The sequence below is a fragment of the Pongo pygmaeus genome, chromosome 15, assembly GCF_028885625.2.
Source record: "Pongo pygmaeus isolate AG05252 chromosome 15, NHGRI_mPonPyg2-v2.0_pri, whole genome shotgun sequence".
NCBI classification, from domain to species: domain Eukaryota; kingdom Metazoa; phylum Chordata; class Mammalia; order Primates; family Hominidae; genus Pongo; species Pongo pygmaeus.
The window spans coordinates 68900871-68923259 of NC_072388.2; the positions used below are offsets into that span (position 1 = coordinate 68900871).

General features: G+C 48.1%; 1 protein-coding gene across 4 annotated transcripts in view; it reads left to right on the forward strand.

Annotated features, from left to right (window-relative positions):
• SMOC1 (SPARC related modular calcium binding 1) overlaps nt 1–22389 on the forward strand; it is a 148504-nt gene that overhangs the window by 121786 nt on the left and 4329 nt on the right. For all 4 annotated transcript variants that reach the window (XM_054449026.2, XM_054449028.2, XM_054449029.2 and 1 more), the window contains exons 8-11: nt 5142–5334; nt 5872–5954; nt 7775–7880; nt 17570–17814. In XM_054449026.2, coding sequence (XP_054305001.1) covers nt 5142–5334; nt 5872–5954; nt 7775–7880; nt 17570–17814 — 627 coding nt within the window. The remainder of the gene's footprint in view (nt 1–5141; nt 5335–5871; nt 5955–7774; nt 7881–17569; nt 17815–22389) is intronic.

Consider the following 22389-nt stretch of genomic DNA (forward strand, 5'->3'; position numbering starts at 1 on the left):
GTTTGCTTGGATATTTTTTCTATTGTGTTTCTTCTCTTAGGCAGTCAGAGGTTTGTCAGTGAAACTTTAACCACTCATTCCCAAGTGCAGAATGACCTGACTCTCACTTCTTCTCTGCACCATCTGAGGGACAGGATTATAGGGGCAGGCGTGTGTGTGTATGTGTGGCCATGCATTTCCATGCCCCCCTGGACAGCCCTAATTGTTCCCTCTCCCCTTCCATTTATGGCTTCCAGGTGTTTACAGATGGTCCTGGCCCATTCTCATAGATACCTGGCCAGACCTTCTAATCTTGTCATCTCTCCCTGAATGTTCCTGAGCAGAGATTATTTTAGAACAGTGTGTGTTCACTTCTGGGGAGCTCCCTCTCTGAACCCATGATCATGAAGAGACCCACGAAATAGGCCCCCTGTCTTGCATTCTGGAAGGGGACTTCTTGGTACCTAAGAAAACTGATAGATGTGAATTTTAAGACGCATTTGGGATTTAGGTAACTGAGAAGGACAGAGGATGATAGTGGCCCCATGGGTGGTCTGGCTTTTTGGGTCCACCACTTCCTAGTTCTGTGATCTTGATCCAATGACTCTGCCAGTCTGTGTTTCTGCATCTTCCTCTCTTCGGTGAGGATAAGAAGAACACTATTTTAGAGGCTTGTTTGAGTTTGAAGTGAGTTAATACAAGCAAACTGCCCAGTACCAAGTCTGGCAGATGGTAAATACTCAAATAAATGTTAGCTATTGTTATTCATTTTAGAGTTCTGCAATGGTGGATGAGTTACAAATTTGGGTCCTCAGATATGGAATAAGCTTATGCCCTGTGGTACTCACTGATTAGCATCTGCGTGACCCATAACCTCTAGAGAAGCCCTTCAAGAATAATTGATTGGTTGACTGAAGGGCTTACAGAGCTACAAAAATACGTACAGGGTAAATTGATGAATAGTTGAGGTCTAGATGTTTCAGTTATCTGCTGCTGTGTAACAGACTGCTCCGAAATGTACTGGCTTACCATAAAAATAATTTATTCTTTCTAATGTGTCTGTGGGTTGGCCGGGTACTTGTTTTACCTGAATTTACTCCTGGACTCATCTAGGTGGGGGAGGATCAGCTGGGCTGGAATGTACAAAGTGACCTCCCTCTCACATCTGCAGTTGGTACTCGCTGTGACCTGAGCTGCTTCCCTTTCCTCTCTGTGGCCTCTTGTTCTCCAGTAGGCGAGACCAGCTTCCTTGTGATGATCTCAGGGCAGCTTCCACAAAAGTGAAAGCGAGAGCTGCAAGTCCTCTTGAGGCCTCGGCCTGACACACAACATCAGCATTGCCTCTAACATTCTATTGGGCAAAGCAAACCAGAGTCCACGTGGAGGGGTCCACACAAGGGCATGATCACAGGGAGGCACGGTTCAGTGAGGACTGTTTTGTAATGAGATGACCTATACTGAGTAAAAGAAAAATATAGGTTAGGATAAAAATCAGATTAGCCTGTGGCAAGAAGATGATCTTGCAGAGGTGAAGCACCCAGCCAGTGCTGAAATGTCAGCTCTGCCACTTCCTAGTTCTATGATCATCCAATTTCTCAGCCAGTCTGTGTTTCTGCATCCTTTTCTGTTCAATGAGGATAACAACACTGCCCTTAAAGGCTTGTAATGAGTTTGAAGTGAGTTAATACAAATAGTGCACCTAATTCCAAGTCTGGCCCATGGTAAATACTCAAATAGATGTTAGCTATTGTTATTCATTTTAGAGTTCTGCAATGGTGGATGAGTTAAATTTGGTTTTAAGTTTTCCGCTTCTGAGGCAAAGAGAGAAAAATATCCAGGTACAAGATTTGTAGCGTGCTTAGGTCAAGAAGACATCATTGGTCAGAAGAAGCTGTGCTGTGTCCAGCACATTTGGTTTTGAATGCAGCACATTTGGGATAGTCTGCAAAGACACTGACATAGAAGAGCTCACTGTAAAAAATAAATTTATTTGTCTCCTAGAGCAAATGGTTAGAGGCAACACTGTCTAGAGGTTAGCAAGTCAAGCCTGACTGTCAGGATCCCCCAGCCTTTCTGTCTCCCGGCTGAGTGAACTTGGGAAAATCCATTAATCTCTCCAATGTTCAGCTTCCTTGTCTACAAAATGGGCGTAATAATAGTGCCTACCTCACATGGGCAAAGGGATTCATTAGGTAAAGCCCTTAGTCTATTGCCTGGCACATATCACTCAATGAATGTTTGTTTTTATTGTTATTAGTTGTAAAGATGATTTTAAGGGAGATTTTCTCTTTGCTGTAAGACAAACTCTCTGTGTACTCTTCACAGAGGGTTAGTGCTATTATGATAAATCACTTCTGTCTCTTTCTTAGAGGCACCTGGACTTGCAGATACTGTAATGAAGTAGTAAATCAATAATAAAAATAATAAAAAAGTGATAAACCTCGCATTCAGGCTTTTAAAAAATTCTTTGCTATCCCCCATTTTTCCAAATTAGTGAGCTTTATCATTTTTATTATTTTATTTTATTTTATTGAGACAGGGTCTTACTCTGTGGGCCAGGCTGTAGTGCAGTGGCGTGATCATGGCTCACTGCAGCCTCAACCTCCTGGACTCAGGTGGCCCTCTCACCTCAGCCTCCTGGGTAGCTGGGACTACAGGCATGCGCCATCACGCTGGCTACTTTTTGTTTTTTGTTTTTTGTTTTTGTAAAGACAGTGTCTTGCTATGTTACCCAGGCTGGTCTCAAACTCGTGGGGTAAGCAATCTGCCTGCCTCAGCCTTCCCAAATGCTGGGATTATAGGCATGAGCCACTGAGCCTGGCATTTTAATGATTTTATTCTCCATGGAACTTCATAGACACTGACTATAAACAGCTCAGAACAGCCTTCAAGGACTTCCAGAAATCCATCAACAGGGCCCAAACCACGAGTCTGTGCCTATTCTTAGATGGCTCCTGTCCACATTTCCGAGGGTCTCGGGACCCCCAGTGGTGTGAAGTCAGGTTCATTATTCGCTCTGCCCCTGGGGAAGTTCCCCCCTTCTTTCTTTGCCTCTTGCTTTCAGTGTGATTTATGGCTTTAGAAGGTTGGCCTGGAGAGTCTTAATTTAAAGCCTCTGTCAGAGGTTGTTACATGAACGTGGTGCCAGTAAAAAGCTGTTTTCCTTTGGTTTTGCTCCTCTATTGCCTCTTTCATGGCATGAAATACGAGGTAGGAAAATAAGGCTACCAAATTGGGGTTGGGGGAGCTATTGAAAAATTCTTGCATAATCCCCTTGAAGTTGCCATGGCACCTTCCCAGCCAGGGGCTGAAGTCAAAATGCCGGATCTTTAAGCCAGGTTTCCCAAGGCCCCTCTCCCTGCTCAGTTTCTGTCTCTTTCCTGCCTCTAGATGCTGTTCTGGTGGTAGTCACAGTTGGAGGCAGAATCCCAAGTCTGATGTCTGTCAGCTGTTTTAAACTCCTCTTCCTCTAGCCAAGGAGATTCTGTTTAGCTTTTCTATATTTGCATTATGAAAACAGTAGTTTTTTTTCTCTTCCCAAATTCAAAATAACATTTTCTATTTTAATAGTGAATATGCTATATGTGCCTGCCTCGTGGCCCTCAGATATTTTTATGTCCCTAAGGAAATATTTTTACCCTGCAATGAGAATCACCAGGTCATTGTTTTTGAGCATTTTCCTAGCAGTGAGACATAGCATTGTTTTTCTATCATCTGACTTCTCTGTAAAACTACATTGAGCTACTTTGTGTCTCTGTGTACTCCTATGGTTTGTTTAAACATGCGTGCTTTACCTATATGTGTGTCATTAACAGAGCCATTATTTCAACGAAGTTGGCTTCCTTAAAGTGGAGTTGAGTGTCTGTTATTTTGATCGCTTGTGCTGTTGTTCAGTGCACAGCATGGTTCTCCAGGTTGCTGATACCAAGTTCTTTGCTCTTAAGAAGGGTATTTTTGTAACAATCTGTAAACATTCAGTGGGTGCCCAAGACTACATTCCTGTCAACTTCTTCAAGAGAACAGTTGTAGAATAGTGGTATGAAAAATATATAGTAGGTAAATAAACGAGTAAATGAAAAATAAAGTAATAGTACAGGTTTATGATGTGATTCTTTTGTTATCAAAAAAGTAGATGTGTGCACCTGTATTTCCATGTATGTATGTACATAAAATCTAGGGAAGGTACAGTGTTTAACTTTGGCAGGATTATAGGTTTTTCCAAAGTTTCTTTTTTAAAACTTCTTTATAATAAGAAACCCAACACTATTTATTTTTAATACTTAAAACAAAAACAAAACCAGAAAAAAAACAAAAAGGGAAGCCAGGCAGGCTGAGTGGTTGATTGGGAAGAATTTTCAGGTAAGTGGCTGTGCAGATGTGAGATGCCCTGGAGCTGGCCATGCTGGACACAGGGTACCATGCACTGTCTCAGCCGGGCACTGGCTCGGGGGAAACCAGGTTTGGCTGTTCAGACATGCCTATGTGTTCCTGAGGCTGCTGAGTGCAGACACCATCCAGCTGGGCCTGTTTTCTCTCCAATTGGATGGAAGCAGCATTGTGTAACTCACTGAAATTCACTCGGCCTACTTTGTCCAGCAGCGTTGGAGGGTGGGGAGAAGCCAAGGCTGGACCTTGTTTCTGCTCCTCCTGGGTGCCGAGCATCACTCCACATGAGGCTGATGGCCACGGCTCCATCCTGCTGTGTCTGGGCTTGGAAAGGTCTACATGCACAGGCATTCCTGCATCAGCCTGCAGGATAGCCAGGCTCCTGCACCCACCTCTCCTGCAGCCCATAGACAGAGCATCAGCAGGAGCCACTCTGAAAACAGTGAGATATTCCACCCTTGGGACAAGCTGCCACTCTGAGACGGGGCATCCCTGGAGTCCCTGGGCTGGCTTGTTGCTGCAGTTGAACCTATTTGGTGGGAATGCTAATGAATGCTGGCAGCAGAGATGGCCACAGGGAGGTTCTGAACCTCCAGCCCCCTCAGCATGCGCTGGCATGGGAGACAGCTCTCTGTGGTAATTCATCAATGGGGCAGCTCAACAGTTCCTTGGGTCCAGGCCTGGTCCTTGCTACTTACTTTGGATGCTGGGCACAGAAGACAGGAATGTTAAATCACAGGAGTGATAGTCACCACAGGCTATGTCTTCTCTTGCAGAGAAAGTCTACTCATGTGACCAGGAGAGGCAGAGTGCCCTGGAAGAGGCCCGGCAGAATCCCCGTGAGGGTATTGTCATCCCTGAGTGTGCCCCTGGGGGACTCTATAAGCCAGTGCAATGCCACCAGTCCACTGGCTACTGCTGGTGTGTGCTGGTGGACACAGGGCGCCCGCTGCCTGGGACCTCCACACGGTAAGCCCCCCGGGCTGGGTCCTGGGAAAAATGCAGCTGCTGGCTGTTATCCATGCTGGCATCTCCCAGTGTTCCTGCTCTGGTTTGGTGGGAGATGAGTGCCTGGGAGAGCAATGTTTTCAATGAGTAGAAGAGTTTCTGGTAGAAAGACCCTGGGACCTGGATTCTGGTCACAGGCCTGTCTCTTTCTAACTTAAGACCTTGGAACAGTACTTAACCTCTCTGAACGTCGGTTTCCTGATGAGATTATTGCCCTTTCTAAGCCACTAGGTTCCATGGGTCAAAAAAGATACTGCGTGCAGCTCAAGTATCATTGTTATTATGCTTGAGTGGTTGAAATGACATGCCTGAACATGTCTCAATGGGAACATCGATGCTAAGATTGCCTTGTAGCTGCCGGACAGCGCAAGAGATATCATGCTGCCCGCCCTTGGTGCTTTAGGCTTGGTGACAACATAGATCATTGCTGGGCAGTAGTGACTGAAGTAGGCTCAGTTGCCAGCCCCTCCCAACCCCCCCATATCTCTCTTTTCCCAGCTACGTGATGCCCAGTTGTGAGAGCGACGCCAGGGCCAAGACTACAGAGGCGGATGACCCCTTCAAGGACAGGGAGCTACCAGGTGGGAGACGATGCTGCGCTGCCGGCACCGTCACCTCCTTCTGTTTCTCCACTCTCTCATTATGCAGAAGAAGCTGTCTCCTCTTTGTCTGTTTCCCCATGTGTAAGATGGAGCCAGGAGCCGTGGGATCTACATCCCGGTCTGGGATTTATCCCTAATTAGCTCTGTGCTCTTGTGCACGTTGCTTCTCTTCCTTGTGCCTCTTCGTCTTTATAATGTAGTCATCGGGTTAAGATCCTGTCTGCAATTCCACAATGCGTTGTCCATCTGAGGTCCATGAGGACAATGTTTTGAGCACTGCGAGTTATTTTTTCCAGAGCTGTGAGGATAAGATAGCTTATAGGGAAGGGCTGTCCTGAGCAATGTGGACAGTGTCTGCTGCTTGCTCTGAAGAGGCAGACGACCCCTGGTGACACAGGACGACCATGGAGTGTGACACAAGACACATAGGCAGGGCCCTGGTACCTCCAAATGGCTAATGTGCGGGTTTCCCCTTATTTATAGCAATCTCTACCTGCAAGTTACAGTAAAATTACTAAATATTGGTGGCTTGGAATCTTATTGTCTTTGCACAGCACAAAGTCAGATTAGTGCTGGTGGGAAATGGGCCACCTTCCTGTGACCTATCAGGACTCCAAGTGAGAACTGAAAGCAGAGAGTTCTAAAAGTCAGGGATTTTCCACACGAGGTTTGTAGGAATCACTCCATCACAAGAATGGAGTCATGGTGGCCAGGGTACCCCTTTTAGCTAACCCCTCAACAAATGTGAATTGAGATTCTACTATGTGCCAGGCACTGGGTATAATCTAGTGGTCAAAGTTGACATGAGACTTACAGAGTGGAGGAGACAGATTGGATATGAATAAATGAATACAGGCATTTATAGATAGTCGTGGTGGGTACTCTGAAGGAAAAGCAGAACGTGCTGTGAGAATGGCAGGGAGAACCTGCTTTAGATTCCACAGCTTCTCTGAGAAGCAAGTGTTGAACCTGAGACCTGGAGGATTTGGGGACAGAAGAGAATGAGCTAGTTGCTAATCTCTGTGTGGAGTTGCTTTGAAAAGGAGCACTGGGAGTAGTGTAGAGGGCCCATTTGGTGCTGGTGATAATGACTTTATAGGACACCCATTTATCCAGTTGTGTGGTGGTGTTTTCCCCAGCTACGTGATGTAGACATGGAAAAGGCGTATCTATAGAAGGTTCATCTGTGCTTTACTGTGTTTTCCTGGAATAATACAAGGAGGAAAAAAGGAACAAGGACTTGGGAGTATTTATAAGAGAGATGCTGTAGTTATAATCTAAGATGGATGAGGAGGGAAGTGAAAAAAGGAGGAGGCTCTTGGATGGATCCGGTGGTAGGTGTACTTAAGTCAACTTTGACCACTGGGGGTTCTCTCCCTCCCTTGTGCTCCCACAGCCCCTAGTTCTTACCCCTAGCACAGTATTTTTCTCACTTTAGGATGACTGCTTGGCTTTTAGCTTGAGTTCCCCTGTAGATGTGAACTGTACAAGGATAAGGACCTTCTGTATTGTTCACTCTGTATCTCTAGCGTTTAACATGGTGCCTGAGTTGCTGTCTAGCAAAAACGTGTGGAATGGAAGAAAATTGAAAGCATTATTTGGTCTGATGGTCCTTTGTGGGGTATGGGTAAAGGAACTATGGAAGTTTATGAGACTCATCTGATCAGTAAACAAGTCACTAAAGTGGATTTGGCTGGACAAGAAGGGCTTTGAGAAGTTTAGGAAAGGATGGTAGTTGAGAAAGCTGTTGACTTGATTATTACCTGGCATCTACCTTCAAATCTCATTTTATCTTTTAGGCTGTCCAGAAGGGAAGAAAATGGAGTTTATCACCAGCCTACTGGATGCTCTCACCACTGACATGGTTCAGGCCATTAACTCAGCAGCGCCCACTGGAGGTGGGAGGTGAGAATGTGAGCAGGAATCAGGCCTAGGAGAAAAATGTGGGGCCCCTCCCTGACTTTTCAGATGCTGAGGGAGGGTGGGAGAGTTGGCAGGGTTTGGGGAGGGCAAGGGCTGGAAGTTGATCTTTTTCATGAAACCATGTACCCATAGCTTTGACCCGCCTTCTGTCAAAAATCTTCCTGCCCCTCTACCTTCCCTATTCTTTGGGAGCTGCTTGTCCCTAGCTTTTAGTTACCTGATTTATAGGAAAGTCCAGGGCTGTCTGGGACTTCCAGCTGTTTAATCTCAGAAGGTGATGGGTTGGAGTGAGAGTTCTGAATGGCAGGAAGGGTGATGGGTATATCATGGGGACAGGGAGGGCAGAGAGGGAGCACAAAGCACTTTGCAATTTTCTTCTCTCCTAGAAGGCAGGAACCAAATGCCTTTTTGGCATCCTGAGAATTCCAAGGAGCTCTTGGCAATGGAACTGGACACTCATATAGCCAAATATAGCTCAGGTCAGGAATTGAGGTGGTAGCTGAGGCAGTCCTGATGTGAGGCTGAAATGCACATGCTCCCCAGTAACCAGCATTGCTGGCACTCATGAGTTTGGGCCCATTAGACCAGTCGGTTGGAGATGCATGCATGCATTCATCCATCCGCTTACCACCTTTTGAACATGGAAGACACAGCAAACACTGGGCTAAGGACAAGGTATCTGGGGATAGAGGCATGTCCCACCTTCAAAGGATGCAGCTTAGTGGGGATACTAGACCATAGATAGATACTTACAAAATCTGTGGTGAGTGCTAGGACAGAGGTGGAAGAATAGAGAATGGTTGTCTAACTCAGTCTGGAGGAGTCAGAGAAGGCTTCCTGGAGAAGGTGATATCTGAGCTGAGTTTTAAAGGATAGGTAGGACTTAGCCGGTCAAAGAAAAGAGAAAGCCATCCAGAGAGAAGGAAAGGATATTGTGGCTCCAAGAAAGTGCATATCTGTGGTTCAGTTAGGTTGGGCTGGGGTGGATAGGCAGAGGAGGAGGAAGCGGAGGAGGTAAGAGTGGTAATCGTGAGATGGAAGAGGTGGGCAGGACTCAGATCCTGAAAGTCCTGTGAGACATGCTGAGTAAGACTTCTGCTCATGAAACCAGAGGGGGAAGCACAGCAGAGACTGGCGGAGACAAGTGGGGGAGTGTCTAGGCTCCTTACAGCAGGAGGGGAGGTACCCTAGGCTTGGCAGGGATGGGCAGCCTGCCTCTGAACTTATATGGCTCACTGAGGAGGGAGCGCTAGTCCCCCGGCATCTGCCCAGAGGCAGAGCTGTTATCCATAAGACAAGGAATGCCACAAAGAGAACAAGCCTAGGCCTTGGAAGGACCCCAGCATAGCTCCCTCAGTGGTGATTGGCAGGACTGTGTGGTATGTGTTTAGGGTAGGAGTTTAGGGCTCCAAGCAGACCTGTTGACGTTTCTGCATCCTGAGGCAGACAAAGGCAGCCATTTTGAAAACCCAATTTTATATCAAATCAAAGTGAGTGCACACAATAGCCAAGACATGGAAACAACCTCAATGCCCATCAATGGATGACTAGATAAAGAACATGCGGTATATGTATACAGTGGAGTAATATTCAGTCTTAAAAGAGAGAGAAATCCTGTTATATTGGGGGCATTATGCTAAGTGAAATGAGCCAGTCACAAGCACAAATGCTGCATGATTCCATGTACATGAGGTACCTGAAACAGTCAGACGTGTAGAAGCAGAGAGCAGAATGGTGGTTGCCGGGGGTTTGGGGAGTTGCTAACCAATGGGTGTCAAGTTTCAGCAAAGCAAGATGAATAAGTCCCAGAGATCTGCTATCCAACATTGTCCTTATAGTTAACAGCACGGTGCTATACACTTAGATGTTTGTTAACAGGCTAGATCTCCCATTTAGTGTTCTTACCACAATAAAATTAACAACAACAACAACAAAAAAACGAAAGGAGAAAAAAGAAAAAAGTGAGTGCAGTGGTTGCCCATCTTGGAAACTGCTTGTCGGGGTGCTTGCCCTGAGCCCCCCATGGTCCCGTGAGCTCTGAGGCTGGTTTCTGGCTGTGGCTCTGTTTCTGCCGCCCCTGTGGGTGGGGGCCAGGACTCCTCCAGGAGGAGAACAGCACTAAGTCTGAGAAAGGTGAAGACAGGGTTCAACAGGCCCACAGACGGGAGCTGCTGGAGGCGGCCCGTGGCACTCAGCTGCTCAGTCTCCGAGATAGAGAGGACGGCATCCAGATCTCCAAGAAGAGGGGAGAAGGTGAATTTTGAAAAGGCAGTGTTGTTGGCCTTGATGTTACTTGTGTTTAGAATATGAAAAAAATACCTGTTGTTTCATGCAAAAACAGGCATGAAAGATTTATGTTTTATGTTCATATTTATGTTTAGAAGAGAGGGAAAAAGGGAAAAAGGAAAAAAAGGAGGTCCATGGGCTTAAAAGTTTCTGGTCTGGGGGCTTCCCACTTACACCTTCCTGCAGGCTCCGGGCACCGCCCCCCAGCTCAGGGGTCCCACCTGCAGTTCTGCCTGAGTCCTAAGGAGGCAGGACTTCAAGCTCCCCTTGGTTGCTTTCCCAAGAGCACTGCATGGGCTCCACTGCAGGTGGGGGACGCAGATGGGCCCTGCTGCCAGGGGAAGGTAGGATTTGTGCCTTATCCTCAAATGACAGACAGAAGGGATTTTTACAGGCAATGAAAGCTAAGAAATTTATAATTTTTTAATATCAGTGTGTCCTTAGGGAAGAGGATCTTTTTTCCATTCTATTTTAAGTGTCATTTAGACTTGGAAGAGGTTTTTCAAAAAAATTGTTTTCAAAACATGTTTTTCATTTTAAGCTCATATTAGCTTGACCATACTTGGTTTTGATGGGAATGAAAGATTTGAACTGCCTTTGGTAGTTATGTTACCTAGAGGATGGACTTTAATCAAAAGATAGACAAGATGCTTCAAGAAATAGTTTAGAAATCAAGGAAGTGGGTGGGGAAAGGGAGAAGAAAGAGAGAAACTGCTATCCAGGAAGGTAGCTGTCAGGGTTACCAGTGTAGTAACAGGGTTTAAGGCTGTTCCAGATCTTCCCACTGTATTCAGCATAAGCCCTAACTCTGACCTGGGCTGGCCCTTCAGGACAACTTTGCTGGCCCCACCTCTCCTCACATATTCCTTTACTTCCCACCATTATGTTCCAGGTACTGGTTCTCCTCAGTTCTGGTTCCTCAAACAAGTCAAGCTCTTGCCTGTTCCAGGACCTCTATGTCAGTTGCTCCTAGAATTCAGTTCCCCATCTTCCAATGACTGGCCCCTGCTTATCTATTTAAATGTCACCTTCTCAAGTACCACTCAATCTGTAGGAGCTGCCTGTTCACCCTGTACCTCAGCACCCCTTTTTAACTCAGCCTAGCATATATCATGGTCTGATATTTTGCTGGCTTGTTGATATATTATCTGTCTCCCTAAACCCAAGGAGAATTTAAGTTCTATGAGAGAAGTAACATTTTCTGTCTTCTTCCCTTCTGTATTCCCAGAGCTTAGACTAGTGCCTGGAACATAGTAGGTGCCCAGTAAAATATGTTAAATGAATAAATAGCTAGAGGGATGGGGGATAGATGGATGGATCCCTGTCTTGATAAGACCTCTTTCTGGCACACATCAGAGGGTCAACTGACCACCACAAGACCAAGTATAAGGCTGGAGCCAGCTGTCAAGTTTACTGCGGTGCTATTTTGTAACCAGGGCCCGAGGGTACCCTGGCCAGGACCCAGGGACTTGGAATGTCATGCAGACAGACCCTGGCCAGTTGTCCCTCTTGTTTGATGGAGGAGCAGAGGTATGGGGCAGCTGGAGGTCAGGTAGCATGTCTGGAACAGGACTGACGAAGACAATTAGGAAATCCAGGCATTCTGAGTTTCGGCCTTGGCTGTGGAATTCAGGCAGAGTTGGGGCTACAGGCATGAGGTTAAGGAAGTTGCATCTGATCCCTCCTTTATCCTCTCAGACTCTAGTAGTTAAAGCTGGACATCAGCTGAGGCCAGGGAAACAGTCTCACTTGGGGACAGTGGGAAAAAGGGATAGAAGATGTTTGGACAGTGCAGAAAAAAGGTGCCTTCCTCCCAGTCTACTTCCTGTCAGGCATGGAGATGTTGGCTTTGCATCAGCTCTCACGTTTCAACTCACCCATGGTATGAGCTCCATGCTAGGTTCTGGGGCATCTAAAGAAAAGGGGATAGTTTCTGGCCTGGAAGGGAGATACAGAACAACCATATGACTGCAGTATAAAGTCGGTAGGATAATAGAGGCTGAGAAAGTGTTGCAGGTACCCTGGGGAGCCAGAGCATGTGAGGGAAGGCTTTCCATGGGAGCAACAGTGGAGCCCCATCTTCCCTTACGAATGGGAAAATGCCTGACCTAGATGGACCAGGGGTAAGGGGCTTCCAGCAGAGGGGACCATGTGGGTAGTGAGGTGTGAACAGGGTAGGAAGTGTGGAAGGAGTTGTAAGAAGTAGTATGGTTTATGTTTGGGAGTCAGGTTGGGGGCAGGTAGGAGATGAGGCTGCAGAGTTGAGCAGAGCCCAGCTGGTGCCAGGCCCTGGGAGTCAAGATGCAGGGCAGAAGGGAGCTGCAGGGTTAGGTGGGCATTTTTGCAGAGTCATCCTGATGGCACTATGGAAGCGGGATTGGAGGGGAGCAAGGCAGGCAGGAAGATGATAGCAAGTGTCAGCATGAAGGGTGATGAGGGCATGGACCGTGGGAAAGGGATGATTTGCTGAAGCTTTTGTAAAGAAATCAATAGGATTTCAAGACTTGCTACATGCAGGGAGTGGAAGAGTGGGAGGCATCTACTCCCTTTTCTGGCCTGATTTATTAGCAAAAAACAGTGCTACAAAGATCTAAAAATAGGCAGAGTAGAATGGGGTGTCTGTGAAAACTCCGTGGCAGGTGCATGGGAGGGTGTGCATTGCAAATATCAATGGCTGATAGTCCCTCTTGGTGAATGTTTTCTGTGTGAGTGAGTTATCCCTTTGGCCCCTCTGGCCAGGGCTCCAGGAGGCAGTGTTCCCCCTTAGATCAGCCTTCCCACAGCACCCATTAGCATTTACCAGTCCCAAAGGAAGATTTCTGAGATCTCAGCTGGCAGAGTCTTCTAGAGCAGGGGAACCCTCTCCTGGCTCCACCCTCCCCTAGGGAAAGTCAACTTTGAGGGGAGGTGGGAAGGGCTGTGTGAGCCTCTTGGCCCTTCACGTGGTCCCCCGAGGGGAAACTGTACTGTGGCTTCCTCCTTTCTGCCCAGTGTGGTTGCCTGTTGATGGCTTTGCAAGGAAGAGGCTGGAATGTGGCTGACTTGGCATTTCCCAGCCGCACCCGCACAGCTGGCGGGGCCTGGACCCAACTCCAGACGGGGCTCAGTTGGTCTGCTTGGCTTGGCTAGTGCCTCCAGGCCGTCCCGCCTTACTTCTCTAAAACTGCTTAGGACAGCAGAACTGGGCCCGAGATCTTGGCCAAAGCAGGTTTCCTTGTGGTAAACGGAGCTGGCTCTCCAGCTGTGCATTGCAGCCAAGGCCTGGCGGGGCTGAGGCTGCAGAAGCAAAACTGAAAGTGCTGTGGGAGAAGGGTAGCCTATGCCACCTCTGAAACTGGGAGAAGGCTTCGTGGGGCCAGTTTGGGGAGGAACTTGGCTCTAGTGGGTTTCCTCATCCCTGGAGGCAGAAGTCAACAGGACAGTCACAAAAACAGCCCAGAGGTAGGGCAGACACCAGCGTTATTTGGCTCATGTTGTCTGAACCATAGTCTTCTAAAATCTGGAATCTGGTATCATTTGGGTGTGTCTGTTCATACCATATCCAAGGAAACTTGGATATTATACCTACCCAGTGAGCCCTTTTAGTAGAAGTAGAACTTTACCCATGGAGAAGTCTGAAGTGTGGACAAGTTAGTGCTGTTAACACTGATCCTAAGGAGCTCTTGCTCCCTCTAACTTAGGTCCTCAGCCTTTGCCTGATGAGCAGCTTTGAATTCAGCAGTCCTGACCTCCAGCGGAATATATGTGTGCTTGTGTGAGACAGGTTGGGAACCTGAGGCCAGTGTAAGCCTGGAGCTGGGAGGGGAAGGGGGAAGGCTTTGGGCTTTCTTGGGCTATGGCTTTGTGGTTGAGGGGGTCTAACTGTGATGGAAAGTCTCCAGCAAAGACTGCTTGAGAGATTCCTGAATCTCTGGGGGAGGCTTCCCTTCTCCATGCCTATCCAGCACTCCCCCAGGAAAAATCTCAGATTCTGTTCAGTTAACAGAGGCCTCTTGGGTCTTCTTTTGCACACACTTACTGCTATGCTAGGACTCCTGCTGGATCTAAGTCTTAGCCAAGAGCTTGTACAAAGCATAGTGGGTACCTGCTGTCAACCTCATCTGTGACTTCAGGCTGTTGCCAGGCCAGAAACTTGATTTACAGAGTTTTTAAATCCATTGCCTTCAATAGTATTGTTGGAAGTAGGGAAACGATCCCCAAACCCCTCCAGCTACTGTCTTTTGTCTGACTCCATCTTCTTCTTTAAGCATCATGCTTAAATACTCTTCTTGGGCCGTGGCTAGAGCCTCCGTTCCTCTAGATCAAGGGTTTGGTTTTGTTTTGTTTTTGTCTTTTTTTTTTTTTTTAACCTGAGTCCGTGGACTTTGAATGGATTTAGGGAGTCCATTAATCTCCTAAAATCTGCAGACTTCTCTGTGTATGTCTATTTCTCTAGAGAGAGAGCTCATATCTTTGTGGAGGCTCTCAGAGGATTCACAATCCCTCATGGACTCAAAGCTGAAATTTTCTGCTCTTAATGTACTTGGAGTTTGGCATGGCCAAAGTGTTGGATTCCAAAGATGACCCTAGGGCTACCCAGCTTACAGGTAGAGGTAGGGCTCTCTTATTTAGGGGTTTGAGGGTTGTTTTGGCAGCCGAAGGAGTTCAGAAGCAGAGAATATCATGCTAGCTGGGAAGGAGGAAGGAAGGCAGCAGGACCCTGGGGCCTCACAGGGCAGGCTGTGAGTCATGCCAGTGTTAGAGGGAGCCCAGAGGCACTGCCTGGAGGGGCTCAGAGGATCTCTCCTGAGGAAGTGAATGCTGCACATCTCAGCCCAGTGGCTCAGCTGGGAGCCAGGCGGGATCGGGGGCAGCAATCAGAAGTTGTGGCTGCCCTGCACTGGGAGGCCTTGATGGGAGTGAAGAGAGTCAAAATATTGTTCTTCTGGCAAGGAGATGTCAGGAAGGGAAAATCAGAAGAAAGGCAGGGAATGGGGCAGGAGTCGGATGATGGTCACTCTCAGGCATGGAAGGAAACTCTTGGAGGTTGTAAAGTCAGAAGAAGAACTGCTTCTTGCTGCAAAATAGCCCAAAGGAGGGTGGCAGAGCTCTGTCAATGGAGTTGCTGAAGCTGGACAGGCGGGAGCCCCAGAAACACGTGTTGGAGGGAGTGCGCCTCCCCTGGCAGGGCCTCTGGGTGGGATGACCTCATCCCTTCCCGTCTCAGCGACTGAGGCTTTATTATTCCAGCCTCTAGGTAGACATTACGCTATACTGAGCCTAAAGGTTAAGGGAAGAGCTGCCTTTGCCTTGGAACTCTCATGGCTCCCTGGTGGGAGGGCTGAGCGGGAAGGTCCCTGACTGCCTCCCCCATTGCCTGAGAGAACTGAGTTCCTTCCTAGGGGGCCTTCTGTCTCTCCTCCACAGCCTGTGTCCTCCCTGCTGTTTGGGGAAAGGCAGGGACAGGCAGGTCACTCCCTTACCTGCACCAATAGCATTCCAACAAAATATTCTGCCTTTGTAGCTGGTATGCACTGCAGGGGCCGTCTTAAGAGTGAATATTGCAGGTAAAATAGGGAAAGATGGAAAACACCAGAATACTGTGTATGCTGGCAGAGACAAAATCTGAGTTCTTCAGTGAATAACTTCATGCCTGTTTCAAAGACCTCCTGAGCCTGGTTTCCATGACAGACTAAGCAGATTTCCTAAGAGTTAGAGGCAGCTGGCAGCTCTCCATGGCTCCCTCACACCTTCCGCCAGGTACTGTCTGAGTTAAACCTGTCACAATGAGGTCCCCTTGGCAGATCCACTAATTGCGTCCTCCTGGAATCAGTCCAGGATGCCCGGAGTACCTGCCCAAGACTGAAATTCAGCTAATTAGGAATAGGCATCTAACAGGGATGGCTGACTGGCATTTTTTCCCCCCCATAATGGAACTTCTTTTTCCCTGAACTTGGACGTTACTTGGTGGGGTGGAAGAGGAGAGAGTTTGCTGGCTTGTTCACAGGGGAGGGGTCAGAGATTATCTCCCTTCTGGAAAACTCAGCAAACCCCAGAGAAGAGAGGGTGGCATGACAAGTGCCTTGAATAGTTTTCCCACCAGGAACAGCTTCAGAATGTGCAGACAGGCCTTGGACCCTGATCTAGGATCCCTCTGGAACAGTGAACCCTCTGCCCCTCTTCTGACCTCTGGTAGTCATGTGCTCTGTCCCAGTGCCCTGCACACTGAGGATGTGAATGTGTGGGACTCCCAACGTCAACCTTATTCTCCTTCCCCGGGGGAAGTTGCACAAGGGCCTAGATCACATTCACTGAGTGCCAAGCCCTGGGAACAGGAGCCATGGGGCTCATGGGGTTCCATTCTCCCGGTTAGTGAACCCAGGCAGCCCCTCTGTAATAGACCCATTATTGGCTTTAAAAATTGTAAATAGTAGTTATCACCCTGACTCCTTTTTGGGAGAAAATAGGACACAGTTAAGTAAATAACATAGATGAGTAGGCCATTACATACAGTTATACATGTAGATGTAGATGTTGGCCTTGTAACTTGATGAGGAGCTGTGTTAGACGTGCTTGTGACTCTGCATCTGGATGCCAGGAAGTGTTCTTGGTGACTCTAGTCCAGCATTTCTCAGCAGAATCACCTGGCGGTGTTGGTGAATACGTGGCTTCCTGGGTCCACCCCAGACCCCCTGACTAAAACCTCAGGCTGGAGAGACCCATCCCCAGTAGGTCCAGGCTTTTCCAGTTTTGGAACTTCTGTTTGTGTCTGACCCAGTTGCTTTCTTCTCTCAATTCCCACTGCACTGGATGTCCAGCAGTGATGGACCATGGGAACCTCACACCCCACATTCAGTCGTCATGACTGTTTTCACCTTTTTGGCTCTGTCTCATAGAGACAGTGAGCCACTTGAGGCCAGGGGTGCACCCTCCAGGGCCCAGACTGGCACTGGGCGTACAGTGGATGCTCAGAGCACCTTCCCCACAGTGAGTCCACCCCAGGGCACATGTTCACGTGTGATGAGCAGCTTGTCTGCAGTGAGTGCTAGGCCAGCGGAAGGACAATTTGGATTCCAGCTCTGGTTTATTCAGCGAATTAGATCAAGCCAATTTGTCTTGAGCACCCAACATGCACAAGAACATTTCTGGCTTTGGTAGAGGGCGAGGCATGTTTGTGTAATAAGGATTACACACCTGGGGAGTCCTGAGAAAAGAATGGTCCAATCTTGGGATTTGAGTCAGAGAGGATGGCTTGATGCTGCCACAGGCTGAGCTGCTCTGGGTGGACTTTGGCTTGGAGGAGCCATTTCTACCTGACTTTCTGGGGGCAGTCGTACCAGGGCTGATGGTTCCTGCAAGATCCTGAGTGGTGTTCTCTGGGGTGGGGGTGTTTGTCCATGGCCAAGGTTCTCAGAGCCAGACCCCAGCCACACCCTGGAGGAGCGGGTAGTGCACTGGTATTTCAGCCAGCTGGACAGCAATAGCAGCAACGACATTAACAAGCGGGAGATGAAGCCCTTCAAGCGCTATGTGAAGAAGAAAGCCAAGCCCAAGAAATGTGCCCGGCGTTTCACCGACTACTGTGACCTGAACAAAGACAAGGTCATTTCACTGCCTGAGCTGAAGGGCTGCCTGGGTGTTAGCAAAGAAGGTGAGTGCTCTCCCCTGTGCTCCTGGCCTTTCAATTCTTGCCCCCACCCAGGCATGGGACCAAGGGCTCTCTGATAAATGAGATCCCAGGTACTCATCTGTTCATCAATTATTTGCTGGAAGTGTGCTATGCTTCATGCTAGATGTTTGAGACACTGGTGGAATTGACTGATAAGGTCCCTATCCTTGCACAGAAGACAGAGCTTAAATAAGCAATCACATGAGCTGTGATACATGCTGTGAGAGTGTGCTAGGGTGGGCCAGGCTTCAGTCACAAGTAGGCCCATACATCATGGCTTGATACAGTGGAAAGTTTTTCTTTCCCATATAGTAGTTCAGCATGGTCGCAGGTTGTAGGGTGTGTGTGTGTGTGTGTGTGTGTGTGTGTGTGTAGGGGAAGGAGTAGGGGCAGGGATTGCTCTATGCAGTCACTCTGGGATCCAGGCTGAGAGTGACTCTGCCATCTTCATCATGTGGCTTCCAAGGTTACTCTGGGGGTCATCTCCATCCTCAGTCAACCAGATGGAGTAGACATGAAGCAGTGCATGTGAGGGAGTTTCATGGGCCAGTCCTGGAAATGACACTCATTTCTGCCGGTATTTCACTGACCAGAGCTCGGTCACTAGGAAGGCTGGGTTTTATGGGCCAGCCCTGGAAATGACACACATTCCTGGTCATAATTCATTGGCCGGAACTCAGTCAACTAGGGGAGGGAACCCAAGAAGAGAACAGCATGAATTCTGGTGAACATCTAGTAAGCTCTGTCACAGCAGGGCAAGTGCAGAGCATTGTAGCAACATATATAGGGGCACCCAAGACACTAAGGGACAGACAGCCTTGGAAAACTTTGTGAAGGAAGCGATGCCTAAACCAGGGCTCAGCAAACAATGGCCTGAATGCTCAATCTAGTCTGTGGCCTGTTTTTGTACAGCCTGTGAACTAAGAATGATTTTTGCATTTGTAAAGAGCTGTAAGTTTTTTTTTGAAAGAAGAATATATAAGAGGGACTGTACATGGCCCACAAAGCCTAAAATATTTACTATCTAGTCTCTTGCAGATAAATTTGCCAACCCATGGTCTAACCCATTATTGGAAACATGAGTAGGAGATGGCCAAGCAGAGAGGTCAGGAGAGGGAAGAGTGTGTTCTAAGCCGAGGCAAATGAGGAGTGAAGCTCTGGAGGCGAGGAAACAGTTTTCAATGAGCTGAAGGATGTTTGTGTGACTGAAATGAATATTTTAACAGTGATAGGAAGAGCAAGGGTGGTGACAAGAGGCAAGGTGAAGTTGGAGAGTTTTTAAATTCAGGTGAAAGACTTTAGACTTTATAAGGGTAGTGGAAAGCTGTTGAAGGGGTTCAGAGAATTGATAGTATCAGTTTTTCTTAAAAAAGTATTCTGGTTTCAGGGTGGGACATGGATTGGAAATGAGCAAGGCAGGGTCACCCAATAGGAGGCGTGGCACAGTCCAGGCTAGAGTGATGGAGGGCCAAGTTATGAAAACACAACAGGGTAAGGGGGATGGAGAGAAGTGGGTGATTGGAGATCAAGTTGGGTATGGGACAAAGGTAGGTTTGTTCAGCTGGAGGCAGGGCTGCTCACTGAGATGGGCAACATGGAAGGAAGAGCAGGTTAGGTATAGAAGGATGTAGAGGGTGCCCAAGTATGGCTTGGACACGTTGAGTTGGATGCATATGAAGGATGAGTGGCTCTGTAATGCAGGTGAAGGGTCTGAAGATGCAGATTTGGGTGATGCTGACTTATTTGAAATGGAAGCTTTGGAAAAGCTGAGATTTCCTAAGGAGAGAGTTTAGCAGAAGAAGACAAAAAGGCTTTTTCCTTGATCCTCAGTTGTCAGAGTAAACCCAAAGAGTAGCATGGGAAATGGGTGGGTTCCCATAGGAACCTGGGCTTGGGACCCACTCCCCACCGCCAGCCCTGCCATGGCTGGTTTCTGGCCTTGGTTCTGGGGCTTACTGGTGTGTGACTTCGTTACTCTGGGCATGCCTGTCTGATGTGGATGCTTCTCTGTTCCCATAGTACTCTGAGTCTCCAGGACTCAGCAATGAGTCAATGGTTCAAACCCTGCCTCTGTCCTGGCCTCACTCTTTCACCACATGCGGCTTGAGCGTCCCTTATCTGAAACGCTCGGGACCAGAAGCATTTGGAACTTTTTCAGATTTTGTAATATTTGCATTACACTTACTGGTTGAGCATCCCAAATCCACAAAATCTGAAATCCGATATGCTGCAGTGAGCATTTCCTTTGAGCATCATGTCAGCACTTGAAAGGTTTTGGATTTTGAAGCATTTTGGATTTCAATTCAGTACAAATTACTGAACCATTCTGCATTTCAGTTTCTTCACCTGCTTAATGGGAATAATGCTAGAGTCTATCTCATAGGACTGTTGTGCTGATTAAATGGGACAGTGAGTGAAAGCATTCCCAAAGTTCCTGAGAAATTGAAATAACTCAATAGAAGTTCAATATTACTATTCTTCTTCATAAGATGGACTTACACTGTGTTGCAGTTTGCTCTTCTGATTACCCCTTGAAGCCAAAAGGATTCTCTCTCTCAATTCCTAACCTCTAGCATAGTACATGGCACCTGGTAGTTCATTAAGTCCTTGTTAAATGAATGAATAAGTGAAGGAATGAATGGATGAGGGGGTTGCCCCTTCCGGTGACATTATGCTCTGACACACTTGGAATTTGTGGTCCTTTCGCAGAGCACAGGCAGATGGCCAATGTCGGGAAGAGACCATCCAGTGTTAATGTAGACCCCAGGCATACCAGGGGCACTCCTGGGCTGAGCGATGATGCTCTGTACTGCCCCTGCCTTCGGCCCCCTTCCCGTGCTAGTAGTTCTGGTCTGCACAGCACACGGAAGCCAAGCAATGGCTGAGTGTGGTGAGCTCAGATCCACCGAGCTCAGGGACTCCTCCTAGCCTTCCTCTGAAGCCTTTCCAGGCACCAGGTGTCTGCCAGTCCCAGCTGACACACAGGACCTGACAGAAGCATCCAGAGAAAACTGAAGTAGAATGTAGATTTAGGGATTCCTGGTCATCTGGATGTTCCTCCTCAATTCAGGCTCAGCTGCGGACAAGTGTTAGTTTCAGTTATCCTCATAGCTTTGCCCACAGAGGCCCGTAGGGTGCTTTGGAGTGCAACTGTCATTCTTCTTGGCCCAGTACACCCTCTTGAACCCCCCACCTCAAAGGTAGGACTATGGAAAGTCTGGCCAGAAAGCCCGTGTCTGTGACATGTCCCTGAATGTATATACACGTGTCTGTTTGTGCATGTCTCCGTGGGTAGGCCTGAGTGTGCACCTGTCTGTGTTCATGTCTGTGTCTGTTTGTACATGGTCTACACTTATGTCTTTAAGTATGGCTATGTGTGCATGTCTATACATATGTGTGCATGCATTGTGCATATGTCTGTGTATGTCTGTGCATGTGTCTGCATATATGTGTGTATGAGTGTGATGGAGTGAGGGAGAGTAGAACATTGAGATAAGAGGAAGACGGTATGTAGGATTAATCAATGGGGTGGGGTGAAGTGGAGGCTAAGTAGACTTAAAGCCTATGCAGAGGCAGAAAGGATTCCTGTGTCCCCACTCTCCATTTCAACACACACCACAGGACACACTGCTCTGGACCCAAGCAGCCCAGAGCTGGAAGGCTCTGTGGGTCCTCTAGTCCATTTTGCAGTCTAGGAGTCAAGGTTAGCCCAGAGAGGAGTAGCGATTTGCTCAAGGGTACATGTGAGGTAACACCACTGCTGGCGCTTGGCCCAGCCTCAGGATTCCTGGGCTAGACTGCTGTCCCCTCCAGGAGAAGGACCCCAGTGTGTTTGAAGATGTCGCCTTGTGTGAGCAGGCCAGTCTTGGTTGCCTGGTGAAGCCAAGGGAGTGGCCAGTGGGGGAGTCTGGGGAAGAGGGGGAGCAGACCAGCCTGGGGGCAGTGTGGGCAGGAGTAGAGGTGTTGCAGGGGGTGAGGGTGCCACCAGCAACCTGAGCTGGGAAGCCCACAGTTTCCAGGCAGGCAGTGCCTGTGGGATGATGGACCACTATTGAGAGGCCCAGGAGCAGTGTAGGATACCATGATTAGGCACAAGTAGGGGCTGGAGTAAGTGCAGAGGCCCTGAAGTCAGATGGGCCTGGCTTGATTTTAATCCCAGCTCTGACAATTACCGGATCTTTAATCCTTGGCAAATTACCTAAACTCTCTAAACCTCCATTTCCCCATTTGCAAAGTGGAGATTATAGTACCTACCTCAACGATTTGGTGAGGATGTAATCAGATAATGTGTGTGAAGAACTTAGCAAGGTACCTGGTACATAGTGAAGGCACAAAAGAAATTGGTAGCGGTAGAGGAACATGTCCGGGAATGAAGGCATGAGTTTCAGAACTGCCCGCTCTATCCCTCTGCTCTGCAGGGGGGCAGAAAAGCCCCTGTGGTCCATGGTGTGCAGGGGCTCCGGGAGCAGAGCCTATGCGTCGGTCATCCATCCCGTGTTGTGCGGTGCCCCCTGGTGGGCTGCGAGGGCCTTGCATGCTAGGTGGGGACAGAAGCTG